The sequence below is a fragment of the Tinamus guttatus genome, unplaced genomic scaffold (genome assembly GCF_059628265.1).
Source record: "Tinamus guttatus ecotype Peru unplaced genomic scaffold, ASM5962826v1 Tinamus_guttatus_pri_ptg000450l, whole genome shotgun sequence".
Taxonomy (NCBI): Eukaryota; Metazoa; Chordata; class Aves; order Tinamiformes; family Tinamidae; genus Tinamus; species Tinamus guttatus.
Genome location: NW_028288984.1, coordinates 144,502 through 169,330, shown reverse-complemented (window position 1 = coordinate 169,330; position 24,829 = coordinate 144,502). Strand labels below are relative to the sequence as shown.

Genomic DNA, 24,829 nt, shown 5'->3' with positions numbered 1-24,829 from the left:
TCTTGCAAATACTTGTAAAATATTCCTGAAGTAAAAAAAAAAAAAAAAAAAAAAAAAGCACGTTGGAGTGCAAAGCAGCGGGTACTACGTAACAGGCGACTGAACAAGCAGAGCAGTATACAAGAAGCTGTTGATTTCCATTACGCCTTCTTTCAAAATAAACCATCTGAGGAAGCTTTCTCACAGCCATAAACATCACCAAGACTGTGCTGGGGAGACATTTGGAACTCTATCCTCTGCCAATTTCACTATAAAGCAGAGACAAGATTCTACATAATTCAAGTTCACGAGAAACTCAAGCGTCGCACTTTACAGTGTCATCATGAAAACATGACAATAAACACATAATTTTAAACTTTACCATACTAAAATGTAGGTATGCAAGAGAACAAAGGTGAGAACTGTCCAGCTGGGAACTTGAATTTCTTGAACACTTGATTTTGTGATTCTGTTCCTGCAATGATATACTGCATCCGGAACAGGCAATCTTCACTGAATCAAAAAATGATTACTACAGTTGCGTACATGTTATGCAACATTTGCAGTGACTGACTTTCCTCTCTCCCATCTATATAGGAGAGCACAATGAAAGAAATATTTATTCTCTATCCCTTTCACTCACTCATTGACAAAACAAAATGTTCTGCCTTTAGCAATAATGTACCACAAGAATGAAGTCATTCTCAATGGCTATAAAAAGATAGAGGGATAGCTTCTAAAAAAAAAAAAAAAAAAACTTAAAAATAAGAAAAGGAGACACTGCATAAAATTCATTTTTGGAGCTGAAAATATGTATATGTTTAGTCCACTGCAGTTTCTCTGCATTGCTCTCTCCTTACTAAATTATTGTGAGACATATCAGCCTAAACATACATAAGCAGAGCAGCTTTTGTGTTTGAATATTCTAATCTGTAGCGGCATTTAAATCAGAAATCCTCTAAAATCACTGGGACCTCAAAAATTGTAACAAGAAAAATACCTGATAACAATCAGAAGCAGCATGCAAATACTTCTATTTTGCATGCCTAAATTAAGTCAAATATGGGTTACACTGACATTAATTTTGGAAGTTAATGTTTGCATTTTTCCATGGTCAGATTCCTGTCATTTTTTTTTACATTGTAACTGAAAAATCAGAAGTCCACTCATCCCTGAAATATGATATTCAATGATACATATTTCTTTCAACTGTTGAATACAATAGTTTTGAAGCTTTTTGTCCTCCACACATTCAGAGCAGTCTAGTTTCTTGTTTTGTCTCAGAGGCAGAAAAAGGAAAAAACGAAGCACGATTATTTTAGATTCTAACCTGAAATGCTACAACCTCTGGCCCGCCTCTCAGCCCTTCCACTGCAAAGGTCTCCAGGTGCAGTTTGGGTAGCTGCAGGGTGAAGTCATTCCTGGTTGCCGCAGTCCGTGACAGCAAGGTCTGATCTCTGACCTAAAGGGAAAAAAACAGCATCAATGGTAATTCCCCTTCAGACACATTAACTGGGATGAACTGGGTCCCCCTGAGCCCACTGAGTGGACTTGCATTGATCGCTGGACCTGAAATCCATGAATAAATTTAGGACTAATTGATTTTTCGTTGCAAATAAATCTCTAATTCAGAGTGCTGGGAGTGAATGTTAAGAAGAAAAAGCATCCTCCTCTGATCTGAAATGAGAAGGAAAGAAGAGCTGCTAAGGGATCACAAGACCAACTGGTGTATACATTTTTAGATCTGTCCCCCGTAAAAAAAAACTAGTAAGAAAAGAAATCGTAATTGTACTTCTGACTTAACAGACATCAACTATGAAATTAAGACATACTATGCAATCACATAAACGAGAAACTGGTGAGTTCAGTCTATTGCATGAAGATCACACCAGTCCCTCACAATGAGGTTCCTTCAGCATCAGTTCAATTAAATCCTTGAATGAAATGAATAACCCTCAGCCAAAATAAAATAACTGTAGAAGGATTTCTTTCTCCTTCTATTAATCACACAGCGTTAGAATTCGTATTGCAGACTTGCACTAAAAAAAAAAAAAAAAAATCATATTGATCAACTTTTTACACAGTTTTTAAGAACACCAAATTGGCGGTAGATACAGTAAAATTTGTGGAGTATTTCAGACGGTCCGGTATTTATTTATTTAATTTCTCAGCCAGCCCAAAAGGTACGGATAAAGCGGAACCCACAACCGCCACCGACGTTTCCGACGCCCGTCCTCAAACACGAGCAGAGGCCGTTGGTGTCACAGTGCCACCTGCTGGCCAAGACAGAAATTGTGCCCCCTTAAAACTCGCCGCCTTCGGAAGGACAAAAACTCTCAGCAATATAAAATTATTTAGCATCTTTCTCTTTAAACAACCAGATTGACACGAATATTTTGATCATTATTTAAAATTCAGCACTCTTCCACATATTCTATCTGTAATTTTTCTATCTATGTGGATGTAAAACACATTCTATACATATAACTTCCATGAACACATCACTTAACACTCACGTACAGTATACATTGTACCAAACACCCATTTTTCAGTCCATTTAATACAAAAATTATCACATTCCACCTTCAGAATATCCTCGTAGTCAGACTAGATTCTAATACAGATGAATAAACACACACACAAAAATATATATTACTGTGAATAAATAGATGAAACATACACATAACAGACTGTCTGTTCAGAGTAAAAACACCTAGTACTGCAAAAATAATTATTGACTGCCATTAACAATATACACCCTGATACTAAAACATCAGGAAAATATATTAAATATCTACAAATATTTTATTATATATATCAGTTAATACACTTACTAAGCACTATTTTAAATAAATTTGACAGTTTTTCTCCCTCAGAGCTCTCCTCGCTCAAAAGAACTCATCAATCATGAATTAAAATATGTGCCTATTCATTTGAAATCCCAGATTACTTTTTTGTAACCACTTACAAAATTAGATTTTTTTATGTTGATTGTGAGTGAATGTATTTCAAATACTAGCACAGCCTTTGATATCTGCTCTGATTTTAAAAAAAAAAAAGTATGCATGTGTAAATCTACTGACATAAAGACGAAAAGATTTTATTTTATTCTTTGCCCTGTTCTGTGGGAATAGGGAGCCTTACATTTCCCAGGTTGACCTAAAGAATTCCTGTCAATACCTGTGGCTGCCAAACATATGCACTATGATGCAATTTTTATAACAGGAAGGGTCCTCTACACATTTTTTGCACACACAGTGTACTAGGTTCAGGATATTCAGTCCTATGGAACAAACATAATCTCTAGGGTGTTCTGTCAGCATATGTAATTCTGGTCAGATGTTAACCTTGCTGAATATAACAAAAAATATTTTAAATATACATTTATAAATATACACATACAACATACACACACACACGCAATTTACATTTCCGCATGTAAATATACGTGTTTATATCTTCCAAGTTCTCAGTGTCTTTTCATTGCCAGCATATACACAGATAAAAGAAAACATTAATGTGGATTAAGGTACTAAGAATTTATCAACATCAAACCACCAGTGTTTTGCCTTCTACCCTTCTGAACCGTAGTCAATAGATCTAAATATTTTACTGCACCCTGGCCAATTCATTGTTTGATGTTTAAAAACTCACCCAGAATCAAAGAAAATTTATTAAATTTGAGCCCCCAAATGAGATACTATTAGCTTTGAAAGTCAAGTTTAACTGCGATATTGATGATTCTCTTTTTTCTGTGACAAAATTCACAAGGGAAATCCCTATGTCAAAGTACAAAAGCAGATTGCTAATACTAGGGGGAAAAAAACAATGTATAAGCAATGTAGGTATAATACACACACAATGCAGGCAGTGGAGGTCCTTTTAACCCTATTAGTATCAAACTCTGCATTTCGGTAAGGGGTCTGACACTCAGTGAACAATAAAATACAAAAAAACTCCACATCTTTTAAAATGTCCTAACTGTGGTAAACATAAAATATTACTACCACAAAATCAGAAGCTCACACATTGCCCTTAGAAAGTATGGCACTTGATACGAAGATTCACCAAAAAAAAAAAAAACCCCTCACACACACAGAAAACCCTTACCCCACAAAAACTCTTTTTTCCTGGTTTTAAGTATTTCTCCTGGGTTTAATATTTAAGTATTTAGATATTAAGGAGTGAATCTCATTACCAAAAATCATAGAGAAAACTCTACCTAAAAAAGGAAGCTCTCTCTTTTCAGAAATACTCACAAAGGTTCAGGAAAAAGTGTATGCCAGAACATCCTGTCAGATCCAAAAGACAATCTGCTAACCACAGTAGTACAGAATCACCAATCCTGAGTTTTATCAAAATGATCCAGAAAATGCACGTTTTTATTGAAAAATACACTTAGAGAAACAAAACCGCAACGGAAGGTTTCAGAGGTCAAGGACAGCTCCTGAAGCAGAGACTGCCTATTAACAAGACTGTGCTTAATCTCAAGGCAACTTAAATTAAACCACTGAAAACTGAAAGACAACAGAATAAACTACAAGTAAAGGAAGTGAAATATATTAGTGATGATGCTGGGAAAAGGGCTACATGTTATATCTGGATGCACAGCTGTTATGCAGCCACCATAGTTAGGTTTAAGCACTCACTAAGGGGCAACAGATCATTATGAATTCTCTCACCCAAAGAAATACATACCCAAACAGAAAGGCTTGACTTCTATTGAGAGCAGAGGTTTCAAACAGCACCTGTACATACCTGATCTAGGTAGCCACACATGGATTTAACAATCAGTCTAATTACATACGCAAAATATTTCACTTAAACTAAAGCATACTAGAAAACTCTGATTTACAGGAGTTAGTGATTCTTTTTTATATTGCTGCCATGCACAAATTATTGTCTCAATTGGTACTTATAATACAATACATTTTACAGGCAGCATTTAAAAGAACATAAATTACTGCATAAAAAGCTGTTGGGTAAAGAGGTATGACTCACATAAAGCCGATGTTTTGGGAGAAAAGACCATGCTAAAATCTGGAAGTCAATTTACAGAGCAGGATGATACTATTCGAATCTTGTATAAAAGTTTAGTTTAAGCTTTCACATATTATTAATGAGACACACACAGACACATTCTACATGCCCTATTGAGAAAGATGTAAGTTTGATTTTCTTTTCCTTTTGTGAGCACTGACCACTGTATCAAAGCTTTGATGCAGTTGCGGGATGTGCACACTTCACAATGCATTCACCCCCTGTGAATGGATTACAATGACCTTGGGCTGAAAACAAACCACTATCTGGAGAAAATAATGGTCAATGCACTCCCTAGTTCCAGTTCTCCAAACAAGGACTTTTCCTTACTGAAGACAAACCACACAAAAGTATTCAGCCTTCAAAAAAAAAAAAAAAGAAAAAAAGAAAAGAAAGAGATGAGCTCTGAAATTAGTTATTTAGATATGTCTACACTAAAAACACTTATGTGCATGGATATGACATTCGGCAATGTCTTATCTTTAGTTTGTCAAGGTTTTTAAATCCCTCTTGAGCTGGAGTACCATTTTTAGCTTGGCTAGGTCAGAATGACACTGAACAATATGAGTGATGACACACTAGACAGCTATATGGACGAAGTTGTCATCAGCAAGCCAGCTGTGCTAACACCTGTATGTCCTGCTCAACTGATCTTTAGGAACAAGGATCAAGAAAGTCAGATTACTAGTGGGGAAACCAAAAGTCGTTTATAAAACATTTAAATGAAGAACTGTTAATTTGAAATGGGTGAGAAGAAAAAAATCTCTTTTCTTACTGCATTTTTTTATCATAGTGAAATAATAGCCTGTTTCCGATTATAAATTCCACACAGCAGTCAGTCAGAATTTTGATATTCTAATTGGGTTTTCCTTTGTAGTTTCTTTCCATACACACATACTCACTATTTCAACAAACTGGTGACAGGGCCAGTTTAGAACAACTGAGGAGCGCAGTGATAAATGGACTCTGAAGGCATATGAGTGGGCTTCGCTTTGTTAATGTGTCTGAAAACATTAAAAGAATCACGAGCTCTAAAAGCGAAATTAGCCTCAGAGAAAATTTTCACATTTCAACCTATAAAATAAGACCATCTAAATCAATACTGAGATACCTAAATAATACAATGGACTCTTACTGATCCCAGTCAAGTCAGAAATAGGGCTGAAGGGCACATCAAAACATTTGTCTACTGAAGTCTAGTTGTGGCAGCTAACATTAGCACCGTAACTATTTTATTTTTCTAGGCCTGATCAATTTATGAACTTCCTGTTGAAACTAACAATTCACTCCACTTACAAAGAGTATTTTTACTGATGTGGTCACTTGGTAGTAGACTTGCACATACAGTAAAGAGGTGTGCTACAGGTCATAAAAAGACCACCATAAGGAAACACACTTTCTTGCTATGGCTGACATCTGAAACAGTAATCTGACATTGCCATGTTACTAATTCTCACATGTTCCATACTCTTACTTTGTCTCTAACTGCTCCTTTATCCTGTAGTAAAAACATCATTGGAAAAATAAAGATGATTTCACCTTTGTATTTTGCAAATTTAACAGAACGATTTGTATAGCATTTCAGATTTTTTTCAGCTGATAATACTATGAAGCTCAAACGTTAGCCATCTAATGACCTTCTGGGAGAAGAGAACAGGAGAAGAAGACTGTAGGAGCAACAGCGCAGTTTAACCCAACAGCGGAGGGATTTCAAGGAATGATTGTTGATGGGTCTGTGTGGAAGCACTTCTGTCAAACGGCTTATGAACCTTTCAGTCAGCAGCAAAGGAAGTGAAGGAAGCGAGATGAGGATAAATCTGCTAATCCTAACTCCAAAGGAATGCAGCACACTGTGCTTTTTCTGTTTTGTTTTGTTTTTAACCAACTTATTATCACAGATCACCAACCTCCCATTTGATAGTGGGTATCACCCTAAGCTTGTCAAGAAATGGTTTTTTATTAAGCTTTTAAGAGGGTCAAATGCTAAGCAGACAGTGTTGCAGCAGGCTGAAAAAATTTCCTCATAATTTTACTCATAAGGCTCATCAGAACTTTAACGGTTAAGAGTACAAGGGGAAAACCAAACAATTTTATAGCTCTGTGCAGACTGACTCACTGGGATAATTTCCCATGGCAGTCTTTTACCCAGCCTAGAGAATAGGAATTTGGAGAGGCTGAAAAGGGAGTTGCAACACTCAAGCCATATACACGTATTGCTTGGAATTTTAGCAGAGAGACAGAGTTAAGCTATTTCTTCCACTAACGTAAGAAATCATGACTAGTAAGTCACTAACAACACACATTAATGAATCTAATTGCTTAAAAGCAAGGTTAATGTTTCTTACTGTGTTTAATGAATACATGATGCTGTTCTGAAGAAGTACAGAAGAAATTAATACTGAAGTACAGTTTATTTAGTTTATATTTATAGCAAAAATAATCTCTCACCATGTTTTTCAGATGGAAATGTTTCAGAAAATATATATTTTTCATATACACTGAAATGTATGTGTAGATAAGTTTTACAGTAAGATATTTTTAACTGTATTTTCTTTCAATGAGAAAAAAAATCTGTACATTTAGCTTCTCCAAACACACAAAATTTCTTCCAAGAACTGTCCCCAAAATAATTAACTTATTTCTACTAGCATTTGCTATCTTTTTTTTTTTTTAAAGGAAAAGGTCACATTATGGATACAAGTTTTCTGGGCAGCTGATATTCAAGCCTGATCTATTTTGCTTTGGTTTATGGTTTAAAAGATGCTAGTAAAAATTTCTCTATGCATTTTCCATACCTAAGGATTCCAAAAATTGGCTATAATAGAATCACAGAATGGCTGAGGTTGGAAGGAACCTCTAGAGATCACCTAGTCCAACCCCCCTACACATTCAGGGTTGATGATTTAAAAATCCACATTTCCAGCAGAAATTTCCTCTGGAAATGTCTTAGAAGAACCACTCCGGACATCTAACTATCTATGTAACATTAGCAAATCAAATGTATGACTTTAGACCTCCCAAACAGCCCCAGGGAGAGCAGTAAATGTTGGAAAAAGTCCCTTGCTCAAAACTATAGTAGAAACGTGCAGCAATTGCATCTCCCTATATCCCGCAATCTTCTACCTTGTTTGCTGAAGGTTGCACCCAAGGGGAGATTATCTTGTGCATATATTCCTTCTTTCTGGAACTCTTGTAATGAGAGAATTCAGAAAAGAATGAGGTCATATTAACAAATACAGGTGTATAACCTCTTACCCTCTGATTCCATAGTCTAATTGATTACTGTCTGTGTCTAAAATCGACCAACTCTATAAGCAAAAAGTTAATATTATGCATCGATAATAGATCCTACAAGCGATGCAGTCGAATTTTGTGGATACTTGGTCATAACTACATCAATACCAGAATGTTCACTGCAAGATTCCCATAATATATTTGCAACTAACAGTAATACTTCTTGAGCTGAAGATGGTTCAGAACCTTATTCATTTTCCTTTCATTCCTCTGTAAAAAAACAAATGCAACTCCCAGAATTCCTACAGGGAAGAGCTACCTCTCATGGTTCCTTTACCGTGAGTAGTATTTCACCTACTTTATCATGTTCATTCTGCATGGGAAAAAAATCATAAGAGCAAGACGTAAACATGATAGTCTACAAACAAGCCATGTTCATTAATGTTAGATAATTAGATACTATTATGATGTAGGATCTACTTGTCTTCTTCAAGTTGACAGACAGGAAAAGAGAAATTACTCTGTTACACAGTAGCTAGCTATTTAGGCCTAGCAACTACATGCAATTGTAACAAACATCAAGAAATGTGAAACAGCTGTGGTCACTAATATTCTCAAATAAGGATCACAGTATTTTGATCCAATCTCTGCATTAGACAAGGCAGAATTAAAATATATGCAACCTTTCTAGAACCTTGCCCCAGACATATCAGTCTTGTGCATACCCAGCACTGCTTTCTAAATCACTGAAATATAAACTCTTAAACCAGAACAATAAATTTACAAGACCAAGGACACTGCACGCACTAGTTAGTGTAAATAACACAAGGGTAGATCTCCCACAGTTAAAAGAGGTATATATGAATAAGATGGAGAAACACAAGAAGACATTATCTATCAGCACAGCATGCTGCAGCTAAAACACAAAAGCTATTTGCATGGTGTCACTCTTTGTGAATATAATGGAAAATGAAAAGCTTGAGAAGAAAGCTTCAGAAAGGAATATAAAAATTAACAGCAGTTTCGATGGCTACAGAAACTAAAATAAGGATATAGATTCATCTATTGCCAGAATTCAAGACATCTTAAAGGAAATGAGTGCTCCAAGGTAACAACAGGTAAATACTTTATTCTTCTGTGCAGCTCTGGACTAAAAACATTTATAGAATAGGCAGCCCCTATAGGTATAGTTCCTCCCAAATTCAGCCTTCCTGAAGAGTGGAGGAATGCTGTAACAGCCGAATGGGGGTAAGCCACTTGATCAACTTAACACTATTATTCAGTCAAAAACAAAGCTTTAAAAATACTTTTTTGTTGTTTTTTGATTATGAGTTATAACTTAACATCCTTCCTTATTTTATTCTTTTATGTATTAAAGATCAAAATAGCATGCACAAAGCCAAACACCTTATCACCTCATTGGAAAATCTCTGCTTTACTCAGCACACAGAGATAACTCAGCAGCAATTAAAAACTGTTTGGATGACCAGTAATCTTCACTTAGTACACAGAAGTGGTATTCAGTGATTGAGGTAAGGAAGAGGAATTTTGTACTAAGTTTTATATATGAAGACTTTCTGAATGTGGAATAAGTTGGAAAACTCACACTCTGACAAAAGTAAGTTGCTTTGCAATAACTTCTACCTCTCACTTCCCTGCCAACAAGCAGCTATAAAAGCTTGTTGTGAATAGAGATAAAAACAAAAGAGGGAACACTTCTAATTCTTACCTTTTGAAAAGCAGCTTCCACAGATTTCATGTGGCTGGCAATTAATTCTTTATCTCTATTTTAAGAGAAAAAAAAATGTTTTTAGTAAAATTGAAGCTCTATTTATGTAGAAATTCATTTTCTGCTGATAACTTTTTTATGTATTTAAATATAATTTTGGACAACTCAGAAATGTTATATTTGTATCTCTTCTGTTTATACTCCAAACATGAACTGCGTAACAATAGGTCAAAGATCGCAAGATGCAGGTTTCCATTTAAAGATGTTTCTTGTTTCTTGATGTAAGCATTAAACCAGCCATGCTTATTGGAATATCAATGGATAATCAAATAACTATGTTTAGCATCATTCTGTTTTAACAGAAAAAATCTTTAGCCTTCATTAAAAAGAGTGTGTGGAAAGGTCTCCAGACTCTAACGGGAAGAGATTCTCATTCTAGAAAAGAATGACAGAGTATATTTTTTCATGAACTATTCTTGTATACAGAGAACAACCTTCTTGACCAGACCAACTGGAACACTTGGTCTTTTCTGACAAAAGTAGAGTCAAGAATCTTATCCTTATGAAACAGAAGTTCAGACTACAACTCATGGCTTTTTCAGGAATTCAGTAAGAAAGACAGCTTTGAACAGGTATGCTATCATAAGGAACACTGATGTCATCCGATGTGCTGGAAGAAACGTAGTGTAAGACAACATTTCTAAGAAGAGAGGCAGGAGGAACAACAACAGAACATGATAGTGAAGAAAATGCATGTCTTTATCTCAGCAACTATCTGAAAATTTTGTTCTAGATATTTTACCTTCTAAGACAGATGTAAAACCCATTGTGTTCTACCTGGAATGACCACTGCTTCCTCCTTTAGCTTGACTTATACTATCCCAATGGCAAAAATAGCTAGAAGCATAGAAAAGTAAGATTGTCTTTTACTTTCTTAGTAAGGTTGCCACAGAGATTTTGTCTTTTAGGATACTGTCCTTCTTTGGACTGGATCGACAGGGACATATTGGTCACCTTCTTTGCTTGCCTCATTTATATTGCAACTGCTATTTTATCTGTGGGAAGATGGTGCTAAAGAGTCAGTTCAACAGCATTAATTTTTAAGTTAGTTAATGATATAGAAAAGCACCTATTCCTGAATACTACCAGGTGTTCTTCATCACAAAAATGAGAGTATCTTTAAATGGAATTACGGAAACTTTACAAAGTCGACTGCAAGTTCTTATTTTCACAAAAAAATAACATGCTGACTATGGGTCATTTATTGCCCTGGCTTTTGGAAACACTTATACATAATCTTAAAATCTTTGATAATATTTGTGTAAAACACCTAGGCAAAGAATTAAAAAAATAATGTACTGCATACTCACATGCTTGGATGCTATTTGGTTCAATCTTTCTTTACATGTGCATTGAGCCCTACTAGTTTATGGAAAGTCAGAATTGGATCATGGAAGTATTCTCATGTATTATTAAGCGCTAATGTAAATCAGGAATGAGAAACATGTTCTAGTTTACTTTTTACATGATGGCTGGAGCAGGTTTGATAGGCAATTTTTATCTAGCAAGCCTGAACAAATGCCTACTAACTTTGTACCTAAATCTCTACTAGGTTCATAACTAACAGATCATCTTTTATTAATACCGAATCCTACTCTGAAGAAAAGTAGAAAAAACTGCTGGTCATCACTGTAAGACACTCAAGACAACCAATCTTGATTTCAATTACAACTCCCTTTCATTTTAAGCCTCAAATTTTTACATTAGAACTCTAGAAAGTACCAGATCTCTTTCAGACGGAGCCAATCATCTTACTGTCATTTAAAGCTCTAGAAAAGATCAGGAATTAACCTAGCAGAAGTATGGGAGCATGGGAATAAATCCGTATTACTTTCAGTGACGCAGGTTGTAGAAGAGGTAATAAAATAACATCATCTGGACAAGAGTTGAATCTATTTGACCAACTGCTCTTATATGCCAAGGGGAAAAAAGAATCTTTTTATAAACAGTTGGTAGAACTGTTGCATAGTAAGTGCAATGTTTTTACCTTGGTCAATATTTGACTACTGTATATAGAAACGACCCGTTAAAAACATTTTATGTAAAAGAAAAATATAAAGTTGTGAATTTAAGATGGGCTAGAAGGCATGTTCTTCACTGAAGTGAGTAAAATCACCTGAAGGCAGGGAGAAGATCGGTAAGCTTTTGGGAACACAAATCCTTCTTCAGGTGAGGTCTGCTTTAATACACTCATAATAAATAACATTTTATCATTTTAATTACACCACTAAGCATCTCACAGAAACTCCTGCAGTAATAATTATATTTTACTTGTGCATAAAAGCCTTGGAGTTTCTAAGCTACCATTTTTCACAGGTCAAACGGATCTTAGGTGTAATAAGAAATTTTAAAAGTTAACGAATCCTACTCATGTGACGAGTAATATTTGAAGTATCTGCTACAATAACAGTAACAGCTAAAACACAGAGCCTACAAAGCTTCATCTTTTTATCTAACTACATGACTGTAAGAAGTTAGGTATAAACGCATTAAAATCAATAGAGTACCTTTCACTACACATCTTTTCATCTTTAACACTTTTTCCCACTTTTCATGTTATGGTACAAATAGGCACAGTTTTTATGTCTAACTCCCACGAAATCATCTAAAAAGTCTTTACTATTCCATAGGTAGGACCAAGTCCAAAATGGTTTTCAACACATTTTGCAATTAAGACGTGGTCCCGAGCTCATATTTGTGTATAAGAGATATATATTGTAAGTAAATCATAAGCTTCTATAAAAGGACCTGGCAATAAGTGAAAGAAACAATCCTATTCCTCAAATAATTAGAAAGATAAGGCTCTGCAAAATGGATATTGTCAAAACTGTAAAACAATTCCTATGTTATGTTCAGGACACAGAATTTGGAGCACTTTAAGAGGATTACTACGGAAAATACACATTTAGTATGTTGAAGTAAGAGTTTTCTTTTTATAAGACTATCATTGAATTTCAAAGAAAGACAGATATACTTTTGTTTTTAGCATTACATTAGCCAGGGCTAAAACCCTGTGCATGAAAGTAAGAATTGATCTTTTGTCTGTTTTAAGTGATCTCCCCAAGGTCCCAGTGCTCACTTCGCTGCCATGCAGAGGGCACTCTCGGCATCATGGATGCTCTCTTCCAGTCGACGCTTGTCCTGCTCCAGCTGGGTAAGAAGTCTATTGAGCTGACGCAGAGATTGATCTTTTCTTCTCAGCTCCATCTTTGCCTTGGAGAGACTCTGCAAGCAGACAGAAAGCAGAGTTACTTGTCAGCCCCAATAATTAACTTCAATTTATGCCATAGGCTATTAAACAAAGAGGAGTACAGACTGGCTGTGAAGCAGATTTGGGCTATTGCATACCAAGGTTTCATGAATTCTCTAATAGAAACATTGCGAACTCACAAAATCCAAAGTTTTAGTATATTGTCTATTCACGGATCTATTTGATGTAATGATTTGTTGACTCAACAGGTAAATATACTGTGCTATCGCTACCTTACTTACAGATATCAAATCTAAACAGTGAAAATAATCAAGAATGAAACGTTTAAAAAAAAAATTCTGAAACCATAATTTAAAAGGAACATTAAGAGAAAAGATTTCACATGCAAAACAAAACAAAAACAAAGAAAATAACAAAGTAGCATCTATTTAAATATTCTGCACTATTAACTAGGCAGTTCAGGGTATAAGAAAATAAGAACTAAACATTATCTGCTAGTGCAGTAAATATATTTTTGCTGAATTTCTTGTTAAGACTAAATCACTATTTTAAGCATTTTCACTGTTTTAACATGAGTTTTCCAATATTCAAAATAGTACACCTATTTTTACTTAATGTTTATCTCTGGGTTAGAATTAACACAATGTGCATTAAATCAATTCAGATGAATTCAACAGATGACAAATGCATACAGAACTAATTAATACAGAACCTTGCTAGTAGCTACTTCTTTCTGCTGGGATAAATCATTAGTTTTGGAGACTGGAGCATTAATGATGTTCTTATTTTGCTAAATTTGATATTTTACTTATACTTGTTCATTTTTATCTTCTTTAAAAAGAAATTATAATAGCATGCTGTAAACATAAGATGCAAATTTCCTGTCAAATATTAAAGCAGTATAGAAGGATACAGAATAGAGAAGGCAGCATAGCTGCAAGACTGAATTCTTGTACGTCATTTTCAAAATTTATGGATATATTTTCTGCTTAAATTTTAGGAGTGTTCTGTATAATTTGTGCGCAGGAGTACATGATTCGGACTGTGGAACACTGAGGTTATGCATTACACTGTGAATTTAGTATATACAAAAGTCTGATGCACATTTGCAGGGGACTGAAAACTTAAAAATTGACTATTCCGAAAGACCTACAGACCTAATCAAGAATCAAAAGCACTTCAAAAAAAAAAAAAAAAAAAAAACCCTAGCAAAAAAGCTAAGTAAAATTCCTATAACATAATTAACATGAAAGAAAACATATGGAATCAAATATTAAAATCCTGTGAAACAAACTGAAATCAGTGGACTTGTGTGTGTTTTTTGAAATACATTTCTCAATAATAGCCAGCAGTTATTTCAACACCATATTGCAAGGTATAGCTTAACTACCAGATCTCTCTGTTCAGTAATTTACAAAATACAAGCTGAAATTAATCACTGTTTTAAAAAGACACCAATCATAAATTTATTTACAAAACTCCAGAATTTGGAGGTGTTAATATTAGAGTCCTGGTTATCCACTCTACTATCTCATTAATATAAACTATATAGAATTTTTTTTTCACCTAAAAAAAAATAGTTTCCATTGTGTTATTAGCATAGAGAAACTGTAAAACAAAAGCGTTGCTTTCAGAAAGTCTATGCAGTAGCTAGCAAGGACTGAATAGCTCAAGTTGTGCATGGCTAGTGTTTCAGGAAAGTTATTTCCAAGAAACCGGATCTGCATTTGCAAGGATAAAAGGTGCCATCTATAGTTTAAGAGGATTGTATCCTCTTCAGTTTATTCTGTTTATGATTTATGTTAGACTGGGCTAGCTTTAAAGGAACAAAGTTTCTTTAAACTGCTCACCAAGCTGCTCTCCATCATCTGTCAGCAGTCCTGGTCAACAGGGCAGGCCCCAATCCACTGGAGACTTGCCAGTGCGACACCCATCTACAAGAAGGACTGGATGGAGGGTTCGGGGAGCTACAGGCCTGTCAGCTGACCCTGGTATCAGGGAAAGTTATGGAGCAGATCATCCTGAGGGTGATCACATGGCATGTACGTGACAACCAAGGAATCAGGTCCAGCCAACACTGAAAGGCAGGTCCTGCCTGATCTTCTTCTATGACTGGGTGACCTGCCTAGTGGGTGAGGCACAGGCTGAGGACATGATCTACTTAGGCTTCATTAGGGCCTTTGACATTATCTCGCACTGCCTTTTCCTGGAGAAGCTCATGGCTTAGTCAGGTGGACACTTTGCTGGCTGACAAACTAGGTGGATGGTTGGGCCCTGAGAGTGGTGGTGAATGGAGTTAAATCCAGCTAGCTACTGGTCATGTGTAGTATTCCCCAGGGGTCACTGTTGGGGCTGGTTCTCTTTGATCTCTTTACTGATGATCTGAATGAGGGAATTGAGGGCACCCTCAGCTAATTTGCAAATGACACCAAGCTAGGAGGAAGAGTAGATTTGCTTGAGGGTAGGAGGGCTCTGTAGAGGCATCTAGACAGGCTGGATCAATGGTCTGAGACCAACTGTATTAGGTTCAATAAGGCCAAGTGTTGGATCCTGCACTTGGGGTCACAACAACCCCACACAGCGCTACAGGCCTGACGCAGAGTGGCCAGAGAGAAGGACCTGGGGGTGCTGCAGAAGGACCTGGGGGAGCCAGCAGTGGCCCAGGTGGCCAAGAAGGCCGAAGGCCTCCTGGCTGGTATCAGGAACAGTGTAGCCAGCGGGAGCAGGGAAGGGATCATCCGCCTGTGCTCGGTGCTGGGGAGGCCGCACCTCAAATCCTGTCTTCAGCTTTGGACCCCTCAGTGCAAGAAGGACATGGAGGTGCTGGGGCGAGTCCAGAGAAGGGCAGTGAAGACGGTGAAGGGGCTGGAGCTCAGACCTTAAAGCAGTGGCTTAAGGAGCCATGGATATTTTATGTGTATGTTTCTACTGGGGTCCAAGGGTCAGCTATTACAGACCACAGGTTTCATCCCTCATCCCTGATGAAGAGACTCACTGGGTATCAATCAAAATCTAGTGCGGGCTGTTAGCTAATCTTGCAAACAATTGCAAGTGCTGGTGTGTTAATGAGACAGTAACAACAATGAAAGCATGAAGACTAAGTTTAGGACAGGCACTGCCCACAGACTGCATTAGGTAGTGACAAAGCAATGGATAAAATATGGATCACAATTCTCACTGGGAAGCTGCTTTATTTCTTCAAAATTTTGGGAGCTGTTTGTTATGAATGTCCAAAGGATTCAGAATTTACCTGTCAGTTATGTTGTAGTATCTAAGCACAATGTAAACAAACAAGCTACCCCCCAAAAACAGTTTCAGCCTTCACCTGAAGCTCCTTGCTACTGTGGGTTAAGGCAAGCCTTGAAAATTGCTCAGATACAGTTTAGAATGTTCCAAAGTAATGGCTGCTAAGCCTCTTTTTTTCCTTCTTCAGATTGATCTAATTAAAACCCTTGATAAACTTTATGGACTCTAATATTTCCAGCTGAGTGACTGAAACCAAGAGGGTGTGCCTCCAGGCAGCAAGGCAACAATGATAAGCAGCAGGTTAGCCACTAATTTCTCAGCCAGGGTAGATTGTGAAAGTGTGATGTTCTGATATCCAAGAAACTGTTCAGGAGAGAATAGGATAAATCAAGTTTAATAACTCTGCTCCTAATTGTTCCCTCAATGCTCCACTCTAATTACTTGGAGAACTCTCCTGACTGTCACCTGATATTAAGTTGTTGGAGGCTGAGTGTGGAGCAGTGAGATAATCAATAAACATTTAGTGGGGAGAAGAATGAAGATCCCGTTAAGCAGTGGGAACCTGCAGCACCCAAAGCCCTTCTGCTCATGAGAAAACCTATGGGAGAGCCATAGTGATTGCAAAGCAATAATCCAAAGCACTGTTTTTAGGCCTTGAGGCCTTTAGGCAACAGTACATTTGAGAAAAAAAGGTTAACACGGTCACCCTAATTACAGCCCATTTTCACATACTTCATATATAAGCGAAGACAAGCCAATTAGGTAGAAAGGAAGATAAGGGAAGTTTTATTTGTATACTAATTAAACCCCTGATGAAATTAAAGGAAAAACATACAGCTCTGTAATTGTGTCTGAGAAAGGTCACTTCAGGTTCAGTTATCAGAAGAGCACAGCCTTGAGATATTTCACTTAATCCACAATATAGCCTTTATTTTGCTCCCTGGGTCTTAATATTTACAAAAATAAGAAAATTTCAAAACCTGATAATGCATTTATCTTGAAGTGTTTCTGTGGACAATTACAATTGTTAGAAAGTTAAGGCTAAATATGATAATGAGAACAGAGGTTTTAAAAACCTACTATGCCTGCATAGTTTTGTGAAGATGCTGAGCTTTCACTTTTGAGCATAACTGATTTTCAACCAACTTCGAAGCTGAACTCTAATTTGTTGATAAATAGCTATTTATCTATTTAGTTTAGATATTTAAGTATTCATGTGCTCATTCAAGATATCAGTGTATTCATTCCTCTATATTTTGCCACAATCTATAAACTGAATTTTCATCTTTAGAGGAATGTCTTTTTAGAGATATTTTGTGTGTGTTTCTTTTCCCATAAACCAAGCATGAAAAACAATTTGTTTGTAAGAACAACGAGTAACTAAGAGCACTGAAGAAAAATCTCATTCAGTGTATGCAGGTGAACTTCCACAAATAATTTATTCAAACAATACTAGGTTATTTGTAGTGAGGAATCTCTTTCTTCAGAAACAATTACAAAAGCAAATGAAAATTAGGCGTAGTCATTCTTAACCTGAAGAAAACCACACTATTCAAACAAGTGTACAGTCATTTAAGATGAATGAAGACAGTCGTACAATGACTGTCATGAAAAGTACGTGTGACGTATACTGAGAGCATTATTTTCCAAGATCAGCTGAAGTTATATTGAACTGCTTATTACATTGAATTTAAATTACATGGACACAACACTGTGCTAAAGGAAATGCAAGTATAAGTGCAGTACACTTTATGATGAAGGAGTTTGTGAAATTTCAATTTTTTCTTCAGGATGAAGATTGTTACGTCCATATTTTCTAAAAGATCTGTGTAGTGCATGCCCTGTGCAAACCTGTCCTATATACACAACTAATAAAATCCTATAATGAAAAAAAGAATACAAAATTGACCAACATCCGTTCTTCCATCAGCTGAAACACACATTACCATTATTGCAGTTTTCTAGCACATAGATTAGAGAAGGCCGTCTACCTTTCATCATCCCACATCACGCCATCGGAGGCCCAAAGCCTTCCTACAGCAAACACTTTCCAGACATAACAGAGAAGTGGAAGGAAGACAGAAAGTGTAAAGAGACAGACATGCTAAATCTCACCATATTTGCACCAGTGCGTAATAAGCTACGAAAGAACTTTGAATACACAAAGGCTGCATCTGTCCAGGCTTCTTGTGTGAAATCAGATGCCCAGCTCAGCAGTCAGACTCAAAGGGTGATCAAAGAGGAAAGTAGTTAATTCTTTCAAATTAAAACCACAGAGAGCTTTAAAAGTTATGAAGTGGCAAGAGCAGAAGTAGTACCTCTAAGTCTTGGAATAGAGCTACAAAAGAAATGCCATATATTTAGGAGAATACAAGGAAGTAAAAAGCAGATTGATTTGCCAACTCCCATCCTGCAAAAGTCTCTGAAGAGCTCATGTAAGCAGTGGCTTGGAATTCTGACTATTGTCAGAAAGAAACCTGAAGCGTATAAAAAAATCAAAATGAAACTTTTTATATTAAATTAGGAGATTAAAAGCCTCTGTGAGAAGGTAATTCTGTGGGAAAAAAAAGACAAAACAGACTTCTCAACAATATATGAAAAAAAACCCAGCTAATACATTTAGAGAAATGCCAAAAAACAAGATGGATGTAGACTTATCAATTGGAGAACGAACTCTGTAGTAGCGACCTACCCTATCTGGATTCACTGTGTGTTTCAGAGCAGCTTCAGTTGTGTCTCAGAACAGTTTGAAGTGAACTTCATGTAGCTGTTCTGCTCCCAGAAAGCAGACCTAACCTGAGGCTGACCACCCACGACATCCCTTCAATAACAGATGCTTTCACATGCCCTTTAAACTTCTCTAGCATAAGAAATGTGTGTGTACTCAGAAAGACACTTGAAACAGCTTTATACCTGCTTTGCAGAAAAGCAGGGATGTTTTTAACCTCCTTATGCTGGACCTTCAGCAGGACAGCAGCAATCCTTTGATGTGCTGGCATTCTAAGGAACAACATACCTGATGCATCTTCTCTTAAGTATGTGGTGTAGTGTGGAAGTGGTTAAAAATAGCACAGAGATTACAGCATATATATAAAAGGCACAAAAACGCTTTTGTTCCTTCTTAGGAAGTGCTCAGCATAATGAGATCAGTGGGCATAACTGCGACTAGTATGCACAACACTAGCACTAGCCAACACAATGATTCTATTAGATCAGCAGCAAAACACCGGTGAATTAAAGGAAATATTCAGATCTATTATGACATTTCTGATTCACGATCAGACGCAATTGTTTGTGATTGTTCTCTGCAAGAAGCTCTCATAACACTGGAAGACAAATTGTGTTGACAACAGAAAACTTCAGCCAAATCAGTGTTGTTAAAAAAGAAAAAGTAGTTATTTACAAACAGTTATCTGCAGACAATTAGGAGAAGTTAAATAATAAAGCTGGTGGCTCAAAAAGGGTCTGCATCACGTAGTTGCTCTACAACGAGAACACCTTAATAAATATTTATATATACACACACACACATATATATATATATATATATATATAAAGTTACTTACTGAAATGGATAACTAACATAGAGAAATCTTTATCTTGCAAGAAGTCGTTCTTACAAAATTCACTTGAAACTGTGGATGTTCACACATCCTGAAAGTGAATGTACCTACAAATGTCTAGAGAACAGTCTGTTCAGTCACTGAAGAGTAGTTCTGAGACACCATTCAAGCAAGTTTGGGTACCAAACGCATTTACGTGCAGTGGCTCAAGTTGTATTACATAACTTCAGAAATTTAAAGCTAGGTTTAATATTTCTATGCTATAAGGAAGTGAGCAAAATGACTTAGCCATGTATTTTTTTCCTCAAGAAAAAAAAAATCTGATCAATATGAAAGGAATCCTGTATTTTTCCATAGTTACACTTTTTTCTGTGAGAGATCCCCAACCTTATATTTGTTATAGTTCAAAATTAAAAGAAAAAAATATATATACCTTATACTGTAAAAAAGGTCTTTATGTCTCTGTACTGAGGGAGATACCTAATTTTGAAGGAAAGCTTTCATGTTGGTCCCAAGCACTGCTCTCATTCTATGTAAACATCCACAAGGCTGTTCCTTAATTGTGCTGTCACTACTTAATTGTGCACATCACCACACAGTGTACAAGACAAAGATGCACAGACCTTATTCCTTGCCTTTACTATAGTTTACATGTGCTGTTATGAACATGCACATAAATATTTAATTGGATATCTATGCCGACCCAATATATTGCTTCGGTTTTCACATCTCACCAAAGGTGGAACAGGCTCAAACCATCTGTCGCTAATCACGTCCTCTTGGTCTTTATAATCTTGCATTCTTTGTGACACTTTTATGCCCCGAAACCAATGTTACGAAGCTCTCCAAAAGTCACCTGGATCACTGAATCTCGTTGGGATATTTATCGCAGCTGCCAGTTTAAATAATTTGGGAACAAGGAGAGACATCAGCAACAAAAATGGCACCCGCACCAAAGAAATACTACCTACATACAAACAAAGCAGTCGCAATTCTATTGCTGTTGTCACCTATGTGAAAAGCAAACGACTTGAAGTTGGTGGGGACTAGGTCGCAAATTTAAAGGGCATCAGGGAGTGGTTGAGCTACCCAGCATTCTGCTTCCTAACTAAAACTAGAGAAACAAGTATTACAGAATACCAGGTATATCAGTTTTCACTTCATAGCAAAAATGGGAATTTTTGAAAATTTTGATAATGGTCTCAGCAAACTATTTACATAGAAATTACAACTGAATTTTGAGTAGAAATATATATATGTAGTCCGTGAGTTCATTATTCTGGTAGTCGCAGTTAAGTTATCTTGCTGCTATAGTTCATTCCGCAGCAGTTTCTTGGATGAGGCTGCTAGACAATAGCACATTAGCACAGGCCCCTCATGTAAGGCAGTTACAGATAGTGCCAAGTATGTCAACTTATACCAGCTGAAGTTCTGATCTTGCTTCAACAGCTTTCCATCTTCCTTAATAACGAATTTGAGAAATTAACATGAGTGAATTTGAGTTTTTTGTTAGTTTGTTTTTCTTTTTTTTAACATGGTACTAATACTAAAGCCAGCTTAGGCATATTTACCAGTTTATTCAGGTTATATTTACACAGTGAGTTCTCTTCCAGTAAAGCAGTTCTGACCAAAATGCGCATTTGTATTCAGGTACATGTATTTCCACAGACAGCTCCAAATGCTGTTTAGTGTATGCATATTTTATTTTAATATTATGCCAACCACATCCTACTGCATGAAGTATCTGCAGGGGGAAAACATGCATACATGATTTGCCTTATTCCTCTTGCTCTTTAAACCTCAATAAAGAAAGAAAGAATTGATAAATATGTCATTTCATACTAAATGTCTCTACCTTTGTTTCTATGCAGGTCACTACCATCCCTCCTTTATTAAAAGCTGATAGTACAATCTTCTTACCAGAAGGAATAGATACAATGAAACAAAATTTAACTAATATAAAAGCAAACTTCTAGATCATTCTGTTGAAAAATCAAAGATATATTACATCCCAACATTCAACATGCTATTCAAAGAGCTATAAAAGCCTGATGTCTGGTGTCTCCCTTTCCTGTGGACGTGCTTTGTGGTGCATCAAGTGCCAATAATACGTTTTCAGAGCGTGACACACACACATCCTGAAGCAACTAATCGTAAAACATTGCCTGTAATGAATCACTGCAACTCTTAAGTTGAATACTACCCACGTTTTTCCTTTTTGTATATGTAGGATGAATAAAAATGATCCAACAATATTGCCAAACTTGGAATATTACTTGATTCACCACTCACATAATAAATAGTAGTAAACATGGCATATTATCAAACACATTGGGTGATAATAAAAGAAATGTGTTTTTTAGTAAATTATCATTAACATTTTGAGAATTAAATCCTCAATTTCTTCACCTTAAGAGCTGAGAAGTTTTCTTATTGTATTGAATTTATAAATAAAATTTTGAAATTTATGTTTGAATTCTAGATCCACTTTTAGATCCCTTGATTACTTACACTACAATCTGCGGACAAAAAAAAAAAAAAGATGGGTTTCCTTTGATTAGAAGTCATTAACAACTTTGAAAAAGTCCTTTCATAAAGTCCACACTTTATCATGATAAAAAAAAAGTAAAATAGCTATAAAATTTGGAAGATGAAGATGGTATTCTGGAAAAAAAGAAACTCACCCTTGAAAATCATCAAACACATAATGAAAACAGCCAAATGAAACAAATTCAAAAAACAAATCAGAAAAAAAAAAGTTGGGCATAGCTGCTGTCACTGAATATAATTGAGAGAGGCAGCAGAATTGTGAAAAAAAAGCGTCTCCTTCCTTGTGCCACCGTAGTTAGTTGTGCTCACACAGCTGTTTGAGAGCTCGTTCTGCTTTCACAACAGGAAGACACAGGGTCTTTATAGAGTTAACTTCACAAGAGCAAGGAGGGAGATCACAGCAAAACCTACCATGAAAAGTAAAGGGAGCCTGGAAATACCCTGCATAAACAGCAGCAAAAAGCAAATCTACATATGAAGGGCTTGTGTATCAGGAACCTGCATATCAGAAAGTCCTACACATTGATATCTAAACTGCTAGGAAAAAAATAAGAGTTTAGAACATTTTTAAATAAAATTGCATGCAGTTTTAAAGATCTATTGATCTTCCCTGCATATCTCAAGGTAAGACGGTTACTTTGTAGTTGACTCAATAACATAACAAAGATCTCTCAGGAATCTGGATTTACCAAGAAGCCTTTCTGTGTTCTTGAATGAACGCTGAAAGATAGCTGAAGGTCTTAAAACAACAGGGGTAAGTGGTATGTAAGTACATATGCTTAACAACCACATACTGTAATTATGCAATAATCCCATTTTTCTTCCAAATTACATGTCAATAAATCTTTCCCACTGCACTACAAATTCCAAGGTCATGGACAGAGTTGTTTATTAGCATAAATACAAAGCAGCAAAAATACTATTAAGCTCTTAGATCTAGATTTTCTTCCTTTTCTTTCTTTTTTTGCTGCGCTAATGGGCATAAGAAAGTTTCTACAAATGGAACACCCAGAGAGTATCTAAAGTTATTTTTAAAATACTATAAAAATGTTTTGCCTTTCTTCAGTTACTTTGTTAAAACTTTTTTTCTTTTCTTGTTTTTAATTTATCTGTGACAGATTTTTTTTTTTTTTTTTAACAGCAGAGTGTAGCAAAGTAACTCCAAGGTAACAAGCAGTCTCCTAAGCAGACAATATTACTACTATAAAGATGCAGATGAAATATTCAGTGTCTTATGATGTGTTACACATTCATATATTAAACCAACCCTCCCAAAATCTAAATCATCTTATGAGAAGTAAAGTCAATCCAATCTATTGCTGCCTGCCAGTATTGTTTTCACATATTGCAGTATTTCTAGACAGACTTCTACCTGCTTTAGCTGCCTACCTTCTTCTGCAAACTACTTGAATAAGGCTACTTGAGAGTGCAAGCATTAAAATGACTCTTGAAATCAAGTTATTTCATCAAATCAGACTAGCATGATCAAAGCAATCTCATAATTTTCTTTAGGAGAGAATTTTATCTTTTTTAAATAAAATTGAAAAGGTTTATATATATATAGTGTTTAAACCTGGCTAGACTGACTGCAAATGTAACAAACTGACAGTTCTATTTCTTCATTTCCCATCGTAAAGTAGAATTTTGGACAATATTTTAATATTTTCCTTTTTTTTCTTTTACTATATAAAGCGAGTTTAGTATAAATTTGCCCAACAAAAATCCAGGTACATAATGCTGAGTAACATTCATTATCTTGAACAATAAAATATTTTGTAGTAAAACTGTGCAGTAAGAAAACTGAAAAAATAATAAAAACATTTACTTAGTGTAAGTACTCAAATTCCAGTGTAAAATTGTAAACATGCTTTAATCACAATGTATTATTACTGATGCATTCAACTTGCAAACCTGGACAAGAGAGCAAGTGCAGAAAAACTAAGACAGCATAACAAAATGGTACTCTCCACACTGCGAAATAAGAGATTCTATTTGAATTGTGCTTATGCGATTCTTACTACATAATTTCTAACTGGCGTACTGAACTTTATAATAAGGCAAATATATACATACTATAACCTCAAAGTATATACATATTTTTCTTACTCTGTTTATTGCTTATGTATTTGCAAGAAAGGCTAATTCAGAAAAAGTCTTAACACAGCCCTTTAACAACTTACTTAGTAGCAGGAAGGACCCTTCACTGATGACTATGGT

The 24,829-nt window shown here is 35.9% G+C and overlaps 1 protein-coding gene across 1 annotated transcript in view; it reads right to left on the bottom strand.

Moving 5' to 3' along the window:
- The window catches only part of CCDC171 (coiled-coil domain containing 171), a 137,074-nt gene that overhangs the window by 40,986 nt on the left and 71,259 nt on the right, over positions 1–24,829 (bottom strand). Inside the window, exons 20-22 of the mRNA XM_088532023.1 lie at positions 13,122–13,267; positions 9,983–10,037; positions 1,310–1,441 (exon numbers count right to left, since the gene is read on the bottom strand). Coding sequence (XP_088388149.1) covers positions 1,310–1,441; positions 9,983–10,037; positions 13,122–13,267 — 333 coding nt within the window. The remainder of the gene's footprint in view (positions 1–1,309; positions 1,442–9,982; positions 10,038–13,121; positions 13,268–24,829) is intronic.